Raw genomic sequence first — 23,385 nt, 5'->3', positions numbered from 1 at the left:
CACAGTTTTGAAAGATGTTAGACCCTTCACTGGCACAAAAAACTGTCAGAGTGAAGTGCCTAACAGATTTTAGAGCAGTTAATTCATCTAAAGAACATTTTACTTCTGCCCATTTACTATGTGGCAGTGATAAGGACAGTTTCAGATGTAAAACAATTTTTGCTCATACTTGTTATGTAGTTGGTAGTGCATGTAGCGGATAATTGAATTACCATGAATTATGATCTGGTCTTTTCTATCCGTAGCTTAGTTGTTATGGGTTCTCAATATGGATGTCAGTATTTACTTGTCAGGCTATGCCTTGCTCCTCTCTGGAGGTGAGTATTTTGACATCCACGTCTCAGACACAGCTTGATCACGATCAGATGCCTGATCATAATCATCTATGTTATAAGGGTGGCAGATGAGAGGAAATGGTTATTATCTGAGCAGATGTGTCACGAGTAATGTGAAAAAGTGAACTGAACATGTTTGAATAGGTTGACATTTAATTTCAAAAATGGTTAAAAGAGCTGACAGTAATATTTTATAACCACATAATGTTAGAATTTTGCAGCTTCTTCTACCAGCAAGTTGCATTTTGTCTAAAATTTGTAAATTAATGCTAGATCCATGAAGTTACCTGGTAATATCAGGAAGTGGTGGAAATGTGAATCCATAAGATAAAGCTTTAACAATTTTTTTTGAAACGGTTTATAATTATATTGCCAAACTCCATCACATATGTTTAGGAAATTGGACAGAAAAACTCTTATCGTTTGAATCTGCAATATATACTGTATGTGATATAAAATATTTATACCTATTAGTTCTACACGGGGCAAGTACTTTTTTGTCTTCTTCACAGGAAAGTATTTGACAGATTTGCTGGATTTTTTTTTTTTTTTATTTTGTTAAACTGTTACATGCTTGTTTACACTATGGAGTTCTTTAGGCAAAAACAAGCACGGCCACAGGACAGTTTTCACAATATGTCATGACATTTTTTGAAAGTAAATATATGTAGAAAAATCATTTTATATTAATTGCACATTATGTTAATATTATTTGTTTCAGATAGTAGTTTGAAAAATGTTACTCAGCTTTAAGATTCTAAAGTCTTAATGTTTTATGCGTTAAAATTAACACTTCAATTTCTTACTGTGGCTGTTGGCTTTCTGGAGGTTGTTTGCATGGACAAACAGGTGAGGAAATGTGAATGTAAAATTTTCTAAGGAAATAGCTTCTGAAAAGATTCTAGTACTCATTGTTATCAGTGTATTTGAGTATTCATGAGGAGTTCTTAGATTTAAGACGTAATTGTACTTAAGGAATATATTAAACTGCATGTGCTAAAACATACTGATAACTTTCTGGAAGATGCTGTTCTCAGGAGTTTGTGGAGAAATGTGTATCTCCCTCCCTATATGCTGGCCAATGGCTCCTGTACATGGACTCATGTGGCCTATTTGTTCTGTCTGTGGTGAGGGGCTGATATCTGTGGGCTAGAGGAGAGTCCTGTGACCCATTCTTTCCTACTTGGGGTGCCCTTTCAGTCTATTTGTTACAGTTGTAGTGAGAATTTAGTGATAGGGAGTGAAACAGCTTTGTAGTCCAGTGGAATGATCTACCCACTCAGCCCCATGGAATGAGCCCCTCATCTACCACACATAACTATTCCTGGCATCTGCAATACACTTCTGTACTGTGTGTGTTCATTAGGTACGTACCCAAAGGTGAAACACATAGAGCCCCTGTTATGTGACACCAAAATGGCAAGCCAGAGGTGCTTTCCTTCCCTTGGGATTGGTGCTTACTCCTAGTTCCTCTAGTGCCAGTGCCAATAACTGAATACAGACATCTGAGTTACAGTCAGGGATTCATCCCCTCTGTGTTGTGGGCTGGGATGGTGAAAAGTATATCTAATGGATAGAGAAAGAAACTTTGGAGAGGAAGGATTTTACTACTTCCTGCTTTGAAAATATTGAGTCTGTGAGGACTTAAAATCAGTCACAACCGCTGTTTTTGTTACATATGTTTTCAGCGAAATCCACACTAGTAGTGCTTAGGACCTGCTGATTTAGAATGTATTCCAGTATCATGCAGAATGTCGTCCATGGGGGAGGCCTTGTTGATATGCACTCACTTCATTGTTTCATTATGTCTAATAAATGTGGCTATTTTAAAAATGCACCCTCTTCATTGCAGTATGTTTGTGTGAGGCATCTATTATGTCCACAGATTCATAAAAAAAGTGCAACAGTTTGTGGTACAAAGAAATCAGTTTTAACATGCCCATATGGATTGATATCTGTTAGTAATTACGCAATGAGCTTTAAGGGTTAAAGTGCATTGAAAGATTTGTTGAATAATGCTTCAGTTTTCTCAGTATTTCATAGTTCAAACTCTTTACCTTGTATTGTATGGTTATTAATTGTTTCTAAAAAAATTAGTCTGATTTCTAAGGTAAAAAGAAAAAAAACTTCACAGATTAGAAGCCATACACATTTGTAACTTTAAAAGCAGGTCTTATTAGATGCAAACTCCGAGTTTAGCCTTTTGTTCATAGTGTTTTAAGAATCAACATTTATGTAATGTTTAAATAATATGATTGGCACAGTGCTGTTGTATTTAGTAAAGCCGTTAATGTGTTTGTTATGTTGTTAGTATCTTTATTTTCTTATTCACTTTACTCATATGATTTCTGTTTTATTAAACTTGATACTTTTAGAAAAAATAACCACTTAAATATAAATATTAATATTTAAATGTTGGAACACCTATTTTTTTAACTTTCCAAGACATACGTTTGTTTTTTTTTTTTTATCACCTATCTCTGCTTACTTCCATATATAGCCCTCTTACATCAGGTAGTTTCTGATACATATATATCGCATTCTGTAGTTACCCACAGCTTTATTAAAATGTTTTCTGTCTAGCCTTCAGGTTAGTTAATGAAAAGCTTGTCATGACACTAAAACCTGTCCCCCTCACTTTGTTTTGCAGAGGGAAATGCGAGGGAGCATCACCTTCAAGATTGTGCCAAGTTATCGTATGCAGTCTTCGTCTTGTGAGGTAATGGGCCTTGTGGGCATTGTCCTTTGTATAGCCTGTAACTAACTGCCTGCTGATGGCTGATTGTGGTAGCTTTTTGGGAGACTGTCCCTGCCCATGCTGTTCAACTGTGCACACCAATTTTAAAACAAGGATAATGGAACAGAGGAGCAGGCCTCTCTTACTCAGCCTTGTTTCCATGTCCCTCACTCCTCAGTACATCAGTAACCCTTTACAGTCTGAGGAAGTTTACTTGCTACAAGAGTGCATTTAATAAGCTGCTGGTATCTATCAGAGTTACTGTTACATAGTTTGTGTTTAAGGAAGGAATATAAATGGCTGCACATAGTTTCTTTCACATGCACCTGAAAATACTTTTGTGTTTCAGATTGAAATGTTTAGTCTAGTCGTTGATTTGTTTTCCTGTACAGACTATAAAGGGTTCATTAATGGCACTTTAATGTACTTTCTGTTAGTTCTCTGGGGAAGCTTGCTTTGATTAATGTGAAGATTTTTAGCCACCATTTTTTGTGCAGCTAAATACACAAATGTATTAATTTCCTGGTATTTTAAAGGGTTAATTAGTGATACGTAATATACTTTTCTTTTTCACTTCGGATAAACATATTTAAGATGAATATGAAGTTTTGTAGCTACAACTTTTCTTTGTTGTCAGGTATAGAAATGTTAATTTAGATTGCTGAAAAGTTTTACGTGTATTCTGAGTAAATGCAATTGCCCTGAAAAGTATTAAAATATACATCTTATAAATATTTACTTTTTAAGACTGAAAAAGATATATGCATAGGCATTAACGTAATGCATCTGCTTAATTAATTTACTACTAATTTTACAGAACATAATGTGTGTGTGTGTGCGCGTCAGCTATTTCAGAAAAATCTTCATGAAATTAAAACTGTTAAAGATGTGTTCTTTCTTGGAAGAAGTCATTGCTGCTTTGAGTCACTGAAATAGTACACTTGAGAAACAGGCGCTTAATGGTCACGATATACATTGAGACTGGGTCTCAACAGGGTGTTATTGCTTCCTCACAATGCAGTTGGCTTGTCATACAGCTGGACTAACAGTTGACGAATTCTTTCAGAATTTCTGAGGCCTTTGTGTCTTATTTATGTCATCCAGTCTCTTTTAACGCATTTCTGTGGCTTAAGACAAAAAAATAAATGTATGCCCTTTAATTAGCTTATGAGAAAGCAGCCTTGGCTAGTGGGCTGGAAACATTACATCATCTCAGCAGAGCTGGCAGTGCACTGTGTTCAGAGGCAGTACTTGTTGGGATACTGATGACCTGCTGCTAATGCTGACTTGAATCCCCACCCACTCGGGCATACTTCAGCCTTTGTAAAGTGTGGTTGTCCAACACTGTGCTTTTGCCTTCAAATTCAGTGGCACTTTTACTGAGTTACAAAGTCTTCTTATTCAATGGCTCTGGTTACGTGCATTCTTTCAGAAAAAAACTGTTTTTGTGATTACATTGTTCCTCATTTTGTTTAGCTCGTCTTTTGAAAAGGAAGTTAGATATATTTGTAGTATAATCTTACTTTTTTATATATACAGTGGATATAAAAAGTTTACACACCCCTATTAAAATGTCAGGTTTTTGTGATAAAAAATGAGACCACAATAAATCATTTCAAAACTTTTCCCACCTTTAATGTGACCTATAACCTGTGCAATTCAATTGAAAAACAAACAAATCTGTTAGGGGAAAAGATATAAAAAAAAAAAAAAAGCGTACAATATGCTGATTGCATTAGTGTGCACACCCTTAAACTAATACTTTGTTGTGTGTGCACACGCTTAAACTAATACTTTGTTGAAGCACCTTTTGTTTAATTACAGTATTCAGTCTTCTTGGGTACACACCCTCCACCAATTAGGGAGACTCTGATTAATCCCAGATAAAGTTCAGCTGATCTAGTAGGATTTTCCTGACATTTACTCAGTTGCCTGCTACAGCAAAAGTCATGGTTCACAGAGAACTTACAAAGCATCAAAGGGATCTCATTGTTGAAAGTTATCAGTCAGGAGAAGGGTACAAAAACATTTCCATAGCATTGGATATATCATGGAACACAGTGAAGATAGTCATCAAAAAAGTGGAGAAAATATGGGACAACAGTGACATTGCAAAGAACTGGATGTCCCTCCAAAATCGATGAAAAGACAAGCCGAAAACCGGTCAGGGAGGCTGCCAGGAGACACTGAAGGTGCTGCAGGAATTTCTAGCAAGTACTGGTTGTGTGCTAGATGTGACAACAATCTCCCGTATTCTCCAGATGTCTGGACTATGGGGTAGGGTTGCAAGACGGAAGCCTTTTCTTAAACAGAAAAACATCCAGACCCGGCTAAAATTTGAAAAACAATACATTGTCTCACAAAAGCATGTGGAAAAATGTGTTTATGGTCTGATGAGACCAAGGTTGAACTTTTTGGCCACAATTCCAAAAGGTACATTTGGCACAAAAATAACACTTGCATCACCAAAAGAACACCACCCCCACGATGAAGTATGGTGGTGGCAGAGAACCATGCTTTGCGGTTGCTTTTCTTCAACTGGAACTGAAGCTTTAGTCAAGGTGAAGGGAATTATGAACAGTTCCAAATACCAGTCATTTTTGGCCCAAAACCTTCAGGTGTCTGCTAGAAAGCTGAAGATTGAGAGGAGTTTTACCTTTCAACATGATAATAACCTAAAGCATGCATCCAAATCAACAAAAGAATGGCTTCACCAAAAGAAAATTAAAGTTTTATAATGGCCCAGAAAGAGCCCAGACCTAAATGCAATAGAAAATCTGTGGGATGACCTGAAGAGGGCTGTGCACAAGAGATACCCTCGTAATCTGACAGATTTGGAGTGCTTTTGCAAGGAAGAGTGGGCAAATATTGCCAAGTCAAGATGTGTCATGCTGATAGACTCCTACCCAAGAAGACCGAATGCTGTAATTAAATCAAAAGGTCCTTCAACAAAGTATTAGTTTAAGGGTGTGCACACACAACAAAGTATTGTACGTTTTTTATGTTTTAGATTTTTTCCCTTAACAGATTTGTTTCTTTTTCAATTGAATTGTACAGGTTATAGGTCACATTAAAGGTGGGAAATGTTTTGAAATTATTTATTGTGGTCTAATTTTCTTTTATATCAGAAAAACCTGGCATTTTTTATATATATATATATATATATATATATATGTACTGATTTTTAATAACTCAGAAAATTGAGGAATGTAGAGTGTCATAGACTTTTTGTCTGTTTGGCATTAGTTTGTGCTGGTTCACATCGGCATTTTTGTGAGTAGGGATGCCACTGTCATGATTTGATGCTATGTTAAATGAAAATTAAGCTGATATTAAATCATCTTCTTTGATGGGCTGAAGAGATAGTTCTAGAGGAGATAGTCTCATGGGATCCAGAAGTAACTCAGTTAACTTGTTTTGCTGCTGTGCCTGATTAGTTTTAAGCATTTCTGCTACACTTGAAGTATTCATTCTGATGCCCTGAAGTATAAGGTGATAAGTAAAAGTTATAGTTCCTGTTTTGAGTAAACTTCTGTGGTGTATCTGTCCACCCCTTCATTTTCTGTACCCACTTCTCCAATTCGTGGTAATGGAAATAGAGTTTATCCCAGTAAACAGTAGGTGCAGGGCTTTACCTCTTGGTAGGAAGCCAGATCGCCAGAACGTACACAAACATACACGTCTACAGCCAGTTTTGCATGATTGATCTACTTGTCAGCATTTCTCTGGAATTTGGGAGGAAAGTGCAAACTCTGGTAAAAACTCAAATTAACTTTTGGATTAAAAGCAAATTAAATACAGAAGGCATGCCAGCGCCAGCAGAGAATGAACTGGAGAACAAAGCACTGTGAAGCATCAGTGTTAATTTTGTGACAGCGTGTCATTCACAGTCTTATTTGACCAATGGGGCCATTTTTTATGATGAAGTCTACCTAAAAAAATCTCTGCACTGACATCCACTGGGGTTGTATATCCTGATGCCAACACTGACTTCATTATGTGTGAGTAAAGGGGAGATGTCCATCCCCTGTACACTACATTTTCCTCGCTGATAACACTGTTCTGGATTTCCTTCTTACAGTTTTCATTTAAAAAGTACCTTCAGTACTGAATCTGAAAACTTATTTAACTATCAGAAAAATGCTCATGTTAAGCCGATGTGAAATGGCACCATCACTGATGTCTCTATGGCTTTGTGTCCACACTTGGCATTTCTTATTGCAGGAAAGTGCTGTAACTTTAAAATACAAGACCACTAATGTAAGCAGAAGCTTCATGGCCCCTTAGTGTGGTTGATATGTGCTCAACTGAGAGATAGCCAGAAGAAGAAGAAATACAGAGGAAACACATGTAGGGTTGGCCATCAGTGTGGGCACCTGGCATGAGACAATGATCAAAGTTAGAAGAACATTGAGGCCTTCATATTGGAGTTGTCCCCTGAGTCTACCACATTTGCAGAGGTCCCTGCTATGTAGTCTGTTACCTCTTGTACTGTGGAGAGTTCCATCTTTATGATCTTCCGGATCTGCATCACGCAAATTACAAGAAACTTAGTGAGATAGCACCCTAGCCCCACTCATAGAAGTGAATCTTGGAGGTCACTTGGTTGACCAGCTTTCCAGCTGTTGTAGCTCTTGGATTTGCTTGTAGTGATTGCAGTTTGTGGTACCAGGTAACCCATTGTGTAAGTTAATGAAATTCTGTCCTGCATCTGACTTATGAGGCAGTTCCTGTCTGTCATGCTCCAGATAAAACTTCTCCGTAGCTGTCTTCTCCTGACGGTGCTTCTGCTGGATCTCTATATATTGCACCACCTTTTACATTTATTTCCAGCATTGTAAACACCAAATGAGTGTGTAAGAAAGAGGATATGCAGTCATTAGGATTTCTTCAGGTGCAGCTGCTGAAGGTGGAACTGCTGTCTGCCCTGTTGCATTTTGCCAGTACAGCCACGCTATTTGAGCAAGTCTACTTATTTTGATTAAAAAAAGTGTTGCTAAGTCCATCACAAGGCTTCCAGACATGAGGACATGTGTAGCTATAGCATATTTCTGGAGTGAAATAAAGTGACCAGTAGGCAGGGCTGGCCTTAAGCCAGCTGAAACTGTAGCCCATTAGGGCCCTACTCTAGTCTACAACAAGGTCATTGTGCCTCATGTCCCACAAGACTTGCCTGAGGCAAACTGCAGCAAAGTGTGAGGCATTTACCTGGTTGTAGGCCTGCTTTCCACAGTAGCTGTGACTCTTGATGACGAAGCTGACTACATTTCATGTCATGCATTGCGCTAGTGACTTAGTGTGGTATTACTCATATGCAGTTTCATGCATTTATAGCAGTTAAACGTGTTAACCAGTCTATTTCTGAGTGCTCAACAGAGTTTTCAACTCAAAACTGAGGTCCGATTAACCATATGAGTGATGCTTCAGTTACTGTCCCAGAAGATAATATGACTGGGTTTAATTTGAAGACTGACAGTGGTACTTTGTTTTCTTTTGCTGTTATAGGCTGTATGATTGGTTGCTAATGAATATAATTATAAAAATAACTGTGGAATAGAAGGCCTCAAACAGTATGAAAACAAAAACTAGTTACAAAATAGATAATATGATGCAAGATAAGATCTAATCACCAAGATTTGTAACAGTATGCTGTCAGCTCAAGGATATGGCAGATAAATGTGTCAGTTGCAGGTATAAGCAAATTAATCCCAGATAAACTTGGTTTGTGGACATTGAGTGGGGGGAGGCAGAGGGGACTGAAAACTTGTCCTACTTACTTAAAAGAGGAAACATAGTAACAGCAACAGTTTGATTCATAAAGGAATACCATAGTTTGAATTGCATACAAAATACAGAAAGGACAAATATAAACTTAAAGAAAGAAAATGGGTGAACTTGATTGGGAAGGAGTTTTGGAGGAAATGTATTTTACAAATCTGAACAAACTGTGTGGGTTTTGCATATTCTTCCTATATCCATGCGGGTTTCATTAATTGTGATTTCCTTCCACCTGCCAAAACATGCCACTTAGTGGCTACTGTGAATTATTCATGCATGTGATCTTCTGTGTTGCCCTTGTGCCTAGAATGTTTAACTTCCACAATGGGTAAAATGATCTACAAGCATTAGTCCATTTACCAGTTTAGCAATTAATTAAATAAATAAGAATAAAGTTTCAAAAATATTTAAAAGTGGGGTTGGTATTGAGCAATGCCATTTTTAAAGAGGGTCTTAAAATGACTATTATTTTTATTAAGCATTCTGAGGAAGTTCATTAGTTTTATGTGGTATTGTTTAAACACACTGTAACTGTATGTCACAAAGTATGAAAATTAACTGGTCAAGGACTCTTGACATTTCAGGCCATGTGCAAAACTGTAAGATCATGAAGGAAGAAAGGGGTGATAAGACAAGAGGCTAACTAATAGTTTAGAAAATGTTCATGCTCCTTTTGTCCTCCTAGTTTCCTCACAACCATTAAGCTCATATCCTCTGATTTATATGACTTGTACTTGTCAGCATCTGATGATATTGGCAAGGGATGCGAAAGCTAACAACTCTGATGAGTCAGAAGATTTTTAACAGGCTTCATATTTCAAAGGAGTTTATTTCAGAGTAGCATTTCTTTTTCTTTTGCTTCCCACTGACTGTCTGCTGCCATTCATTTTCTTTCACCTGCTGAGGTAGGGGTCAGGTTGACTGTCATACTGCAGGCAGTCGGGCTTGTATACTGTAAACCTCTGTTCTGGTTTCAGGCCAGGGCCGGTCTTGAGCTCTCACCTTGAGAGGCAAACATCCCACCTCTGTAGTGATATGTTTGGCTTGGGACCCACCTTCAACAAGTGTGCAGTGGGACAATATAAGTCCATGTTGTGCCACTGCAAAATGTTTTTCGCCTCCACAACATGAATCCACCCCACCTGACCTGGTGTGAGCTCTGCTGTGCTGTCCATAACACCACAGTACATTGGCTACACTCCTCCCTATCACAAATCCCTATTCTTCCCCCCAGAGAGTGAAAGATGAGTGGGCACTGCCCTTTCATTCCTCTCCCTCCACTATTCAGCTTCTGCAGTGACGAGGCTGCTAATGGAACCCTGGTCACCTGGGTTGTAGGCCATGCTTCTCTGTACACCATGGAGTTGACAAGAGAGTAGGATGTTGTATTCGGTATTGTCTCCTGCACCTCCTAAAGATGGTAGTGCATGTTGTGTACATAATTGACCAATATAGGGTAATAGTCTGTGTATATTTCTGTTTCAGCTTGTTTTGATAAACCATAAGGTTATAAAGTAAATAAAAATATTGCTTTGTTTTTTAATTAATTGTAATAGTATATATTCCTGATGCCTAATTTTAACTATTATGTCCAGGAGATCAACTGGTGGAAGTGGGTTGGAGTGGAGGGGTGTCATTTGGAGCCCCCACACCAAAATGGTACAACTTGGACCTCACATTTCCTAATGCAGGTCCTGCCAGTAGGTGTACCAGAATAAGAACAGTAAGTTCTGCATCTGTTTTAAAAAAGTACAGTGTAGTCTGTGGTAGTACTGAATTTGTTGTCATATGAGACAGAAGGTTCTTTTACAATCCAAATGGAGGCATGAAGGTCAAAATGCTGTAATAAAGATGTAGTTAGCAGAGTGCTTGTGGTCTTCCAGTATTTTTAAGAACTGCTCATGTCATTTGGCACCTTGACAGCAGTATTTTTAAAGCACTATTGCAGAATTAAACTACTTGGCTTTTAAATCATCGAGTTGCTAAGCTGTCACCCATGGAGGGCTTGTAGGAATCTGGATTCTGGAAGGGATGCTAGTCAGCAGATGATGGAAATTGAGTGATTTCCTGTTTTCAGTGTCACTGAGTATTTATTTATTTGTATTTTATTTTTATTTATTTTGCTTTGTTTACAAAGTACAGAATAACAGATATGCATTACAGAAATAAAATGTCATTCTCCACAGTATTCATCAACCTTGGAGGTGATTATAAAAACTAGGGAGATTTAGGCATCAGCAACACCCCCTCCCCCAACACACACACACGTAAAATAGATTTTGTTGTCCACAGTTGAAAAATAGGAGCAAAGTTGAAAATGTAGCTTTCCCATTTTTTTTCAACATCTTCACTGATTTATGACTTGTGACATAGGCAAATTTACATTTATATAAAAGTAATCAAACTGTATTAAGTTCACATTTACAAACATTATACTTCACATATATTGTTATAGATCGTGTAACCTAAGCAGCATAACATAAATTATTCAATTCCTGCCTTTTTTAAACAAGAAACATCTTTATTAAACCATCTCTTATGACACAGGCAATCATACATTAATGTAAATTAAAACAAACCACACCAACAAAATCCTAGCTGCAAGCATTTTACATCACAAGTCACACTGACTCCATTTGCAAACATTAAACATCACTTATAATCTACCCAGTCATTTTCAGTCAAACATTAAATAGCTCATTTAAGTCCTGCCCTCTTTTAAACCTCATTCCTCCTCTGTATGTATTGTTCCTACAATTCCCATTTTTCCTATGTAGTTTGCTGCTACCTTTTCTAAAGATGTCAGTTTCAGTTTTTTTTTTCATTGTTAACTATATTCACTATTCTAGTATAGTTGGTATAGATTTTGATTTCCATTTTGTAGTAATTGTTTTTTTGGCAGCCAGCATAATTGGACACAGCCTAACCATGTCTAGGCAATTCTCATTCTGTATAATAGCTCATCACACCAATCAGCCCACCTAGCATCTCAGATAGTTCATCCCACAGGGAATCATTAAACTCTGCCAACTCACCACACTCCCAGAAAATATGTTCCCAGTTACCTCTTTATTCCCCTCATACCTCCAACATTTGCTATCTACCTGAGGAAGACTTCTCTGGAATCTGCTTGGGGTATAAAAATAGCTATGCGAGACATATATATATATATATATATATATATATATATATATATATATATATATATATATATATTTTACGTGGGCATCAGTACTGTCTTGGATATAATAATGCACAGACATATTTCCATCATTGCAGAAGGGCTGATTTTACCGTTGAGGAACTAACATTTGAACAATTAGCTTAAACCCTCTTGTAGCCATGAAGGAGTGGTCAGAACTCTGGCCTGTGTGTGGTCAGAGGCCAGAATCACACCACTTTAGTAATTCAGCTAGTAACTTGGAAGTGCCAAGAATTGGCTAGGTTTCTGACTTAATTTTCTTAATTTTGCTAAACATAGGAAACATTCTGTACCTTAGTCTGTTTTTATTTTTTTCTTTGTTTTTGTATGTGTTTCTTAGTAAATTAAATAATTGCAGGCCCCTTTTGAGTGACTTAACTCTCCATTGAACCCAGGTAGAGGTTTTGAATTTCAGCAGAGTGGTACAAATGTATTTCAGTAACTTGTCACTACTGTCCTTAGCTGTGTATTACCTGAGTAGACAGTACGTGAAGGTAATATTGGTTGGAGACAAGATTGTCAATTTTTTTCTGAGCATTCATGGAGCCATAAACATGTGACTGTTAAGTTTCTTCAAAGGCACCCAAAAGTGGGGAATCATTAAGTCCAGAATGTTTATAAAAAATGCTGACTTTAGAAGGAACCTTGAACTTTTACCTGTCCAGAATACAACAACAATACATTGATAATTGCCTGATGCATCTAAAATAGTAAGAGGGTCTATATTAGAAGCACGAAAATGCTTCTGAGCAAGTACGGAAACAGCGACACATTCATCGAATCGCATTTAAGCGATTCAATGAATATGTCATAGGGTAAGGAGATAGTTGGCTAACTTCACAGAGTTATCCTTTCCTTCCCTATAGTGCGATCTCGGAGTTGGTATATTTAGTTAGGGGGGTATGGGGGGTGAATTCCCTCACCTGTTTATGATGTTAAATTATTTTTTTTGTTTTTAGCGACCGGCCATGTAATTTTTTCCCTTGGGAAAAATTTGCTTACGTGGCCATTTGCTATTGTTTGGTTTTGTGCATTATGTCTCGACTTTTATGTAGTCACACATATGCACTTTCAGTGTTATAATATAGACCCCAGTAAGATGAACTAGCCTTTCAGGACAGGTCTTAATGACGAAGTCTGAGAGAGAGAGAGAGAGAGTAGCTAGAGTTTCAGAAATTAAGACATGTAAGGTTAGGAACTGATGAATACAGTCATTAGAATTGGATCTCTGTTTTGTTAAGTTTTATTGGTGACACAAAATCAGTTTACATATATATATATGTGTGTATATATATATATATATATATATATATATCACCCTTAATGATTATATTTTTGCATTTTTACTGAGTGCTGCTAATATGTTTGAGTCCAACTTCAAGAGGGAGATATAGGAGCAGGTTACGGAAAAATTTGTTTTCCACTGTTAATTTCTGCACCAGTTCTCACAGGCTGATCATGACAGGTGCTATAACCCAGTAACCAACCCAAGAGGCACAAAAAGAGGAGACTAGAATGTAGACCTGGTCTGAGAACCTTATCTAAGAGAAAAGTAACATAGGCCAGTATAAATTAGTCCAGGCATTAGTATGCCCATATTTGGAAATGAGGACTCCCGGGTAATGCGGGCCATTTTTATTTTCTTGGAACTAGGCTGTAGTTAACTCACCTGTGGGCAAAAGTGTGATCTAACTGAAAGACTAAGAATTTCTGGGAGTGGAAGCCCAGAAGATCCAGTATTGGACTCAGTTTGTACTACAAGAAAAAAATCTGATGATATGAACCTATAGTTTGAAAGTTGAGGAGATAAGTGAAACTGGTCTGCATTTATTAGTATGGATAGCTGTGCACTTGGGAGTGGCTTAGAAAATGGAGAGAAAACCCAGCAAGGTCATAGGACGGTCTAATATCAGTACTAGGATATCTGACTTCAGTATCAGAAAGGAGAAATACACATCTGTTTGTGACTTACACATCAGTACATATGGATGTGTGTGCATTCAGTACACTGCCAGAAGGAGAGTATACCTAGAATGTTCCAGTTAGCAGATGTTCTTCGTGTTTCACTGTTGCAGTCATCACATTTGGGTTATCCCTGCCAGGGTAGCCCTCAGTCGGCCCGAATATCAGAGGCTTAGTATTTCTGCTTTGGTTGCTGTCTTTTCAAGACTGACGTCAGGTTGTCAGTGGTATGAAGTAAGGCAGCTGACACCATTACATCAGTCTTTCTTGCTGAGGAGCCCAAAGCAGAATCAATTCTCATGAGTGCCGGTCGGCAGCTACCTGAGTTTTCATTTTCCAAATTTAAGTTGATGTCTTCTAAAACTAAGTACCCCATTAGGGATCCTTTTTTCTTGCTCGAACCGATGTCAGAAAAAGTTAACATGTTAAAGCAAACACCACAACGAGACTTTCATTTCTACTGCGTCACTTGCTTAGGCCCAGACTACGACGTCCCCCGCTGTTGCTTTTGTGCTTTGTTTAGCTCCAGAACTATACGTCGTTGGGCCCTTATTGTAGCTAGATATTTTCTCTCTCAGTCCTCAATTTCCAATATGGGTTCAGTAAGCCATCTGACAGCAGATCTTCCGAAAAAACATAAGGATAAAGACAGTGAACAGACCTCACAGGTCCAAACCTACTTACGACGCTTCCATTAAGCTAGTCATCAGTTCTCCGGTCCTCAGTGAGACACTTTTGCATCCCCTGATGCCCACTTTTGTGGATTCGCAGGCCGCTAGCGAGACCCTTTCGGAGTCCGGTATGCCACAAAACTCTTCATTGACTAAGGATCCTGTGGTTGTCTCTACCTTGGATGGGTCAGGAACCACTGAGCAGGCACCAGCTTCTGAGAAAGTACTTTGCACTACTGGTTATTGACACAAACCGACTACTACTTTCGCGTCTACTGTTCTTTCAAAAACTACCGAGCTTCTAAGGCCCAGGGTATGAACCACACTCAAAAAAACGATGACCCCATCAAAGGCACCTGCTTCCTTGCCTCAGGCTCAAATGCTTAAAACGGCGAAAGACCTTATAATGCTGATCAGGGGAAGCCCAGCTACCCCTTCCAAAAGAAAGAGAGATTTGTCCCCAGTAGTTTTATCTGAAAAGGAGTCTGATGACTCTGATGCATCTGAGTATGAAGACATGCAAACCTTCTCTGCTTATGAGGATTCTGATGCAGAGGAATCCTTTCTTTCAGCCTCTCCACCCGAGGATTTTTCCTTTGGGGAAACCCACCATACTTTAAGGGAGCATTTCCAATGGGAGTGTCAGGACTACCCAGGACTACCCTCAGTCTAAAAAGAGACTCGGGGAATTCTTAGATCTTCCACAGCACAGACCCCTGACCATTCCTCATGTCTTAGATGTTGTGTTTGATGTTTTCATGGAATCTAGTTAGACTCCTGACACGTTCCCTCCTGCTCCCAGGAAACCTGACAGGTATTACAGAGTCCCTGACTCTCACAAATTTCTTTTCAGAAATCATACTGCTGACCCTCAAGGGCCTAAAGGAATAAAAGCAACTTCTGCTAAGAATCTTACCCCCTCAGATAGGGATTCCCAAGCATTAGACAGGTGGGGTAAAAAAGTATACACCTCTGCTACTCTTGCTATTAGAGCACTAAATTGTCAGTTCCATATGCTAAAATTTCAGCAGCATACCATGGGACTCCTCAGACAGAAAAATGTCATCTTTTCCTGCTTGTGCAGAAAATAGAGTTACAAGAGTTAATGCATTCTACAAGTCAAATAACTAAGCACACTTTACACTGTGGTTTTGATGCCCTAGAAGCATCTTGCAGGGCAGCAGTCACCGGCTCTGTCCTTAGAAGGCATGCTTGGCTTAAGGAGCAGCCCTTGCCAGACCATGTCAGATCTAAACTATTGGATGCACCCTTGCACAAAGACAACTTATTTGGCATCAAGGCAGAGGAGATCTTAAAAAGATGGAAGAAAAGGCTAAATGTATGCAGACAGTTAAGGATTTCTTGCAGGTCCTGCCACTGAGGTTCAGTAGGCATTGCCCCTCCAAGCACTGGTCCTTTCCTACCCCCACCATGTCAGTTCAGCCCAGAGCCCAGGGAAGCAGACCCCCCAGACAACAGCCACAGGGAATGCAGAGATCAAAGCAATGAAGTACCTCCACTTCTAAACCAGGGAGTGCAAAGCCACCCCCTCATGGTAAGAACTCACAATGACTCGCTACTTCCACCCCCTCCCTCTGCCCACCTGCACTTGCCCCTGGGAGGAAAACTCTCCTTCCACGCAAGCACCTGGGCCACCTTTATCAACGACCGCTGGGTCCTCAACATAGTGTCCCAGGGATACAGATATTCTTTCCACACACTACCAACCCCAAAAGGGTTCCCAGATCTTCCTCCAAACCAGTGAGCAAAGGCCAAAAAGCAAGTCCTTTCCCTGCTCTCTATGATGGTAATAGAGCACATTCCTGCAGAACAGATGGGCCAGGGTTTCTACTCCAGGCTCTTCCTGGTACCCAGAAAAGTGGGCACCTGGCACCCCATCCTCGATCTCTCCATTCTAAACACCTTCCTGGTGATACCAAAATTGAAAATGCTCACCCACCAGCAACTACCACCTATGCTCTACAAGAATGCTTGGCTAGCCACCCTAGACCTAAAAGAGGCCTACCTACACATCTCAATCAGGGAATCATGCAGGAAATATCTATGTTTCAGGGCAGGAACTCTGCACTTTCAGTTCTCTGTGCTTCCCTTTGGCTTATCTACTGCTCCCAGAGTTTTCGCAAAATGTCTGGCTCTCGCCTTTGCTTTTTGCAGGCAAAGAAATATTCAAATTTACCCATACTTTGACGACTGCCTGATTCAGGCAGACATTCAGGAAAAGCTGCTCAAGCACCTTGCCTTTGTAAACGACCTACTGTCCTCCCTAGGGTACACTATCAACGAAAAGAAATCCAAACTAGTACCCACCCCAAAAATTATATTCCTGGGAGCAAGCCTGGACACAGCATCCCAGATGGCATTCCTTACACCAGAAGAGCAAACTTACCTGACAGCCTGTTTCTGTCAACTAGCCACCAGACCCCAGTTATCTGCAAGGAAAATCCTGCAAGCTCTAGGGTTCATGGCTTCTTGCATTCTACTCATTCCATATGCCAGAGTGCATATGAGGAAACTTCAGTGGTACCTAAAAAGCCTTTGGTGTCAACACACTCAAGTCCTGGAAACTCTTATACCAATGATACATTGTCTAAGGAAAGATTTTCTTTGGTGGGCAGCAGCATGCTACCACAACAAGGGACTACCCTTCTCACTACCCCACAGCACCCAGACCCTCGCCACAGATGCATCAGACTATGCCTGGGGTGCACATCTGCATGGCAGGTGCATACAGGGCCAATAGAGCCCACATCGAATACATCTGCACATCAACCAAAAAGAGATGTTAGCTGTCCAGCACACATTGACAGCTTTCAGACCCCTTCTATCCCCAGAGGCTGTACTGGTCAAAACAGACAACACCACTGTGATGTGGTATATCAACAAGCAGGGAGGGACTAACTCCTACTCTCTATGCAGGCTTGCCATGACCCTTAGGCACACAGCCTCAGCCATGCAACTACACGTGTTAGCACAATTCCTGCTAGGCTCTATAAACTCTCTGACAGACAACTTGAGCAGAAATCTTCTGGAAACCACACCAGTGGCAGCTAGACCAAGGAACCTTCACCCGTATAACTCAGAAATGGGGCACCCTGAAGGCCGACCTCTTTGCTTCCCACTCCAACCATCAGCTCAGCAAGTTATGCACCAGGGAGCCTCACTACAGTGTCTGGAAAGTGGATGCTGTATCCTTCCAGTGGGTCAACCTCTCGGTCTATGCATTTCCCCCACTATCTCTCATTACCAGAGTACTGCTCAAAATAAGGGAGGAAAAACCGTGGACAATCCTGGTTGCCCCAGACTGGCCATGCCAGCACTGATACCCACTGCTGCGCAGCCTGTCCCCTCTGTCACCATGGCATCTTTCTCAGATCCCAACACTCCTGACCCAGAGGGAAGGAGAATTCATGCATCCCCAATTGCAGACCCTCAATTTGGCAGCCTGGCTTATTCCCTGACCACTGTACAAGCTGCCAATCTGAGTAAACCGGTTCTAGATGTTATACGTGAGGCTAGATGCCCTAGCACTAGAAAGTCTTATGCTGACAAATGGAAAAGGTTCTGCACCTGGATCTAAGGGAGACGATATGGCACAGCCCTCCCAACCCCTCTCATCCTGGATTACCTAGCTGACCTACTACACAGTGGTCTATCCTTATCCTCTTATTAAATCCATGCCCCTGCTATCTCTGCTCATTTCAGCACTGAGCAACCACTTTTCTCACACCCTCTCATCAAACAGTTCCTAAGAGGGGCTAGCAACTTGAGGCCACCCAGAAGAGCCACCTACCCCAGCTTAGGACCTAAACTTTGTGTTGGAAAAGCTCACCCTGCCCCCTTTTGAACCAGCAACTTCAGCAGAGTTAAAGTTTCTCTCATGGAAGACAGACTTGCTTCTGGCCATCACTTTAGCGAGAAAAGTATCTGAGCTACAAGCACTCATGGCTGTAAAGCCCTTTATCATTTTCCATGCTGACAGGGTCAACCTCAGAGCTAACCCATCCGTTATGCCAAAAGTAGTCTCCAGTGTCCTCTCAACCAATCCATTCATTTGCCCACCTTTTTTCCCTTACCCACAAAACAAGGGGGAAAGGATACTGCACTCTCTAGATGTGCACAGACAGCTCAGATTCTATCTAGACAGGACTAAGTCATTCAGAAAGACTGATCAATTGCTAGTCAGCTTTGCTGCAGGAGCAGAGGGCAAAGCCATATCCAAGCAAACCATTTCCAAATGGATAGCACACTGCATCCATTTCTGCTACAAGCAACACTGGAAACCTCCCCCTAAGGGGGTCAGGACTCATTCTACCAGAGCAACCTCCACCTCTGCAGCTTTCCTCAGACGAGTCCCCACCAGGGACATCCTGGAGGCTGCAACATGGACGTCTTTTCATACCTTCACCAAGCATTACCACCTGCCTATCTTCTCCAAATCCAGGACAGGCTTTGCCACTGCAGTCTTGCAGGGCATCCTAGCCAGCCACCAGTCTTCTTGACTGCCTCCACCCTTTTCCTCAGCTTTGGGAATCAAGCCAAATGTGGTGACTGCAACAGTGAAACACGAAGAACATAGTACAGTTGTGTACACTTACCATAAATGTAGATGTTCAAGTGTATTCACTGTTGCAGTCCTGGTTTCCCTCCCTCCATCCCCCTTTTCTCTCTCTCTCTCCTTACAATGAACTTTTTGGTATTTACTTTCTACTGGTGGGGTTCTTCCATCATATCCTGGCTCCCAATTGGGGGCTCCTGACAGGGCAAAAAAAACTGATGTAATGGCGTCGGCTGCCATACTTTATACTACTGACGACCTGACGTCAGTCCTGAAGCGACAGCAACCAATGCAGAAATACTAAGCCTCTGGTATTCGGACCGACTGAGGGCTACCCTGGCAGGGATAACCCAAATGTGATAACTGCAACAGTGAATACACTTGAACATCTACATTTATGGTAAGTGTGCACAACTGTACTTTCTCAGTTGCTCCCTTCTGAAGCCCTGTACATGTAATATTTATCACATGCTCTCTTTTGGACCCTGTTATCACTCTTGACCATCCAGTCAAATAGAAGATCCTGCTTATTCCTTATCTTATTTGAAAGGTTGCCTGCACTGTAGTCAGGGATTTATCCCGTTAATCTGTGGAGCTGTCTCAGCCTTTCACTGTTCTTGATTGTTCATTGTGGAATTGATCTTGAAGGCCACTCTGTGGACTACAAGGATAGAACCATGACTACACTGCAGGTGACCTGAGCCTGAGTAGCAGCTCGGGTGGAGTAGGATGGGAATGAGCAGCTGTTGCTGGCTGTCACCCATCCTGGGAGGAGGGAAACCGCTCTAGCTCACCACATTGGTGACACCTAATGGGAACTCTAGGTGTCTTACCTAATGGAGCTTGAATTTGCTGAACCTGCTCTGCTGTGTGGAAGTCACAGTATGAAGCAAGTGAAATTCAGCCAGTGGAGGCAAGCTGCCCCTTGGAGGGCAGCTAAAGTGGTGCTTGGAAGAGCTGCTGCTGGTGTGTGTGTGGGGGGGGGTTGCTGCATCCCCTGGGAGAGAGAGGTAGGCCACCTGGAGAGCTGGTCTGCTCTCTACCACTTAACTTTCACTGCAAGCAGATGAGCTAATAGGAGATTCCTGGGGAGGTGCAACTGGGTTGTAGAGTACTTGCCTCACCCTGGAATTCCCAGCTTACACAACCATAGAATGAAAGGGACATTTTGGGTAAAAGTAGAGGAGCCATCAAACTTGGACCATCTGGTGGTATGGTTAAATAATCATTTTCTTGAGTGCCTGATTGAACTTGGAACTCCCAACCTTTAATTGGCTTCCTTATTTATGGTAGTTCACATTTATTTAAATTAAAATTGAGCTTCCATATCTTGATCCACACCAGTTAATCGTTGTCAGCTCTCTGTTCTTACTGATGCACTTTCCAGTACTAATACCCACATTTTTTCCTATCAGCAAATAATTTAAGTTTTGTAATCCAAAAATCATATCAGAAACACAAATATTAACCAGCTTAAGAAAATACCTGCTATGATATCTGTCTAATTAGTCATTGTTTTCAGCGTCCCCCAGAACGGCTAACTGCTGAGTTCTTTCCTACAACCATCTTCTATTTCACTTTACAAATTTAATTCCTCCAACATGTTCTATTAATTTGCCAGTTAATTTTCTGTTCTGAACAGATTCAAATGCTGAGCTGAAGTCCAAATATAGTGCATCTACATAGCTTCATAGGTAGGTACTAGGCTATTGGCCCTAGGGCCTATATAAACCTAGCCAAACGGTACCCTGGCTTTTGCCACCCAAGAAAATTATTTTCCTATGCCCCGTCAAGCAGAGCCACAGAAGTGATCCCGGGGTGAATTTCCTATCTCCCATCCAGTCATCAAGATTTTTCTTGAAGAGTGCTAATGAGGAGCTTTGTTTGATATAGATAGGTAGTTTGTTCTAGAGTATGGGAAGTCTCTGAGATAGGAATCTATCCCTCCAGCATGTTCTGTTTATTGTGGTAACAAGGTTTAGGTCCCTAGAGCGTGTAGCTCAGATGGATTGGGATTTCTTTATGTGGAGCATGTCCAACAGCTCTGGGATTGACATAGCTTTGTATGTTAGGCAGCGATCGCCTCTGAGTAGGAGATATGCGACAGAGTAAAGCTGGAGTTTTTTGAGATGGTCTGCGTAGGGTATCTGTTTGAGGCCGGTAATCCTCTTTGTGAGGTATTTCTGTGGCCTTTCCAGTTGTAGATGTCTTGTGAGGTACATACCAAAATGGGCGTTGTACTGTATAATGGGTCTAATGAGTGATGAGTAGAGGGGAACAATGACCTCTTTTTTCCTGGATGAGAAACCTTTTGTGATGAGGTGTGCCACGTAGAAGGATTTCCTGACTACTGTGGCAATGTGATTATCAAAGGAGAGACTACTGTCCACCTGTGTCCCAAGGTCTCTTATCACACTTTCGGTGTTAAGTAGACTACCGCCTATGTGGTAGTTCATGAGTACAGAGTTTTACCAAAAGGGATGACAATGCACTTTTTGGCATTGAGCTTGAGGCCATGGCTTTGACACCAGGCATCTGTCTCAGTGAGGCCATTTTGTAGGATGTCCACACCATCAGGAGATTTGGTTATGGCTCCTAGTTTGCAGTCATCTGCGTATTTTGTTAGCCAAAGACCTTCTGTGTTGGCCTGTACTTCAGAGTAGTAGATATCAAACAGGAAAGGACCTAGGACTGAACCCTGTGGTACTCCACTTGTCACTGGTCTGAAGTTGGATTTAGAGCCTGCTACTTTCACAGTGTGGGTTCGGTCAGTGAGCCAGTTGCGAACCCATCTTGTGACATAGGGATTTATACCTAGTTTAGTGAGTTTGTCTATAATTCCAGAGTTGGGGGATGGTGTCAAAAGCCTTGGCGAGATCTAGATAGGCTGTGTATACCACCTTACCCTCATCTACAGCTTTGGTGACTGCTTCCAAGAAGTCTATCAGGTTTAGGAGACATGATCTGCCTTTTTTGTAATTCAGTCATAAAATTAAATCAAATTAGTTTTTATTTTTTATAAGGTCATTTTGACTAACATTTGTTAACTGGTTTTGTCTCAAGGCAGTTCACCATTACTGAAAATGTTGCCCACTTTTTTGCCTGCAACTATCAGCAAAATAATTTTCTTGTATTTTTCAGGGCTGCTTGAAACCCGTCACTTAGACAGAGGTGCCACTGCTTCTGTTCCCTAATGTAACAATGTTAATGTGTCTGCCATCACCCCCACAAATCGCTTTAAAAGTTTTAACGTTAGCAGAACTTTGTGCTTTGTCCTTCAAACAACTTGGTACATTTTGTTTCCTTTAATGAATATATATATGCATCATCCCTCCCGTACTGGAATTCACTCATTCTTTTAATTTGTAAATATTCATATGAAGAAACTGATAAGAATATCAGACTTTTTAAAATATATTTTACTTTTCTTTAATCCATTTAGCATTGCACCTGTGTTATAGCCCACATACTTAAAAATTTTTTTTTCTATTTATTATCTTACAGTGTCTTTTCTGAAAGTGCTTTTGGTGACTTCATTTTTTAGTTTTTTTTTCTTGCAAGATTGCATGATTCCCTGCAGCTATGTTTATATGTCTCTTTGTTATTCTTTAATGCAGTTTTTACACATTGTTTAAACTACATAGGTCTTTATCTTGATCACTATTGATCTTTTAGAGAGTCCTACATTCATACCAGCCCTGTCCACAGAGTTCCTATAGGTACCCCAACCACTGTTAAGCATCGGGTCACTTGTGCTGTAGTTAGGGCTTTATCCCTGAATGCCACAGAGATGGCCATCTTAATTCAGTTTTTAATCTTATTTTATAATTTGCTTCTAAAATTTTCTTCTGTGCTCCCGGTTCATTTAAACGGTCTGAAATATTAACAAATTCAATTGTTTTGTGGTTTCACACTGTGTTTTAAGTTATTTTTTCCATTTCAAAAATGATTAAATAGTAAACCAGCCAGTCAAATGGCCACCATGTGCCAGTGGTACCCCTCTGCATTCTGGTCTGAATTCGACCTGCTTAGAATAATATCCAGTGTTCTCCCTTTCATCGTTCCTTACTTGGCATGTTGAAAATAGCCCTTATGCTCTTGCCTTAACGAAATATTTTCCTTTC

General features: G+C 40.4%; 1 protein-coding gene across 7 annotated transcripts in view; it reads left to right on the top strand.

The window, feature by feature from the left end:
* Positions 1-23,385, top strand: part of CASK (calcium/calmodulin dependent serine protein kinase) — a 4,132,188-nt gene that overhangs the window by 3,782,193 nt on the left and 326,610 nt on the right. For all 7 annotated transcript variants that reach the window (XM_044072334.1, XM_044072332.1, XM_044072333.1 and 4 more), the window contains one exon: positions 2,986-3,054. In XM_044072334.1, the coding sequence (XP_043928269.1) occupies positions 2,986-3,054 (69 nt within the window). The remainder of the gene's footprint in view (positions 1-2,985; positions 3,055-23,385) is intronic.

Source organism: Protopterus annectens, chromosome 5.part0 (assembly GCF_019279795.1).
Source record: "Protopterus annectens isolate FY-2018-M chromosome 5.part0, PAN1.0, whole genome shotgun sequence".
Taxonomy (NCBI): Eukaryota; Metazoa; Chordata; order Ceratodontiformes; family Protopteridae; genus Protopterus; species Protopterus annectens.
The sequence above is the reverse complement of the archived record's forward strand: the minus strand, read 5'-3'. Positions and strand labels throughout refer to the sequence as shown.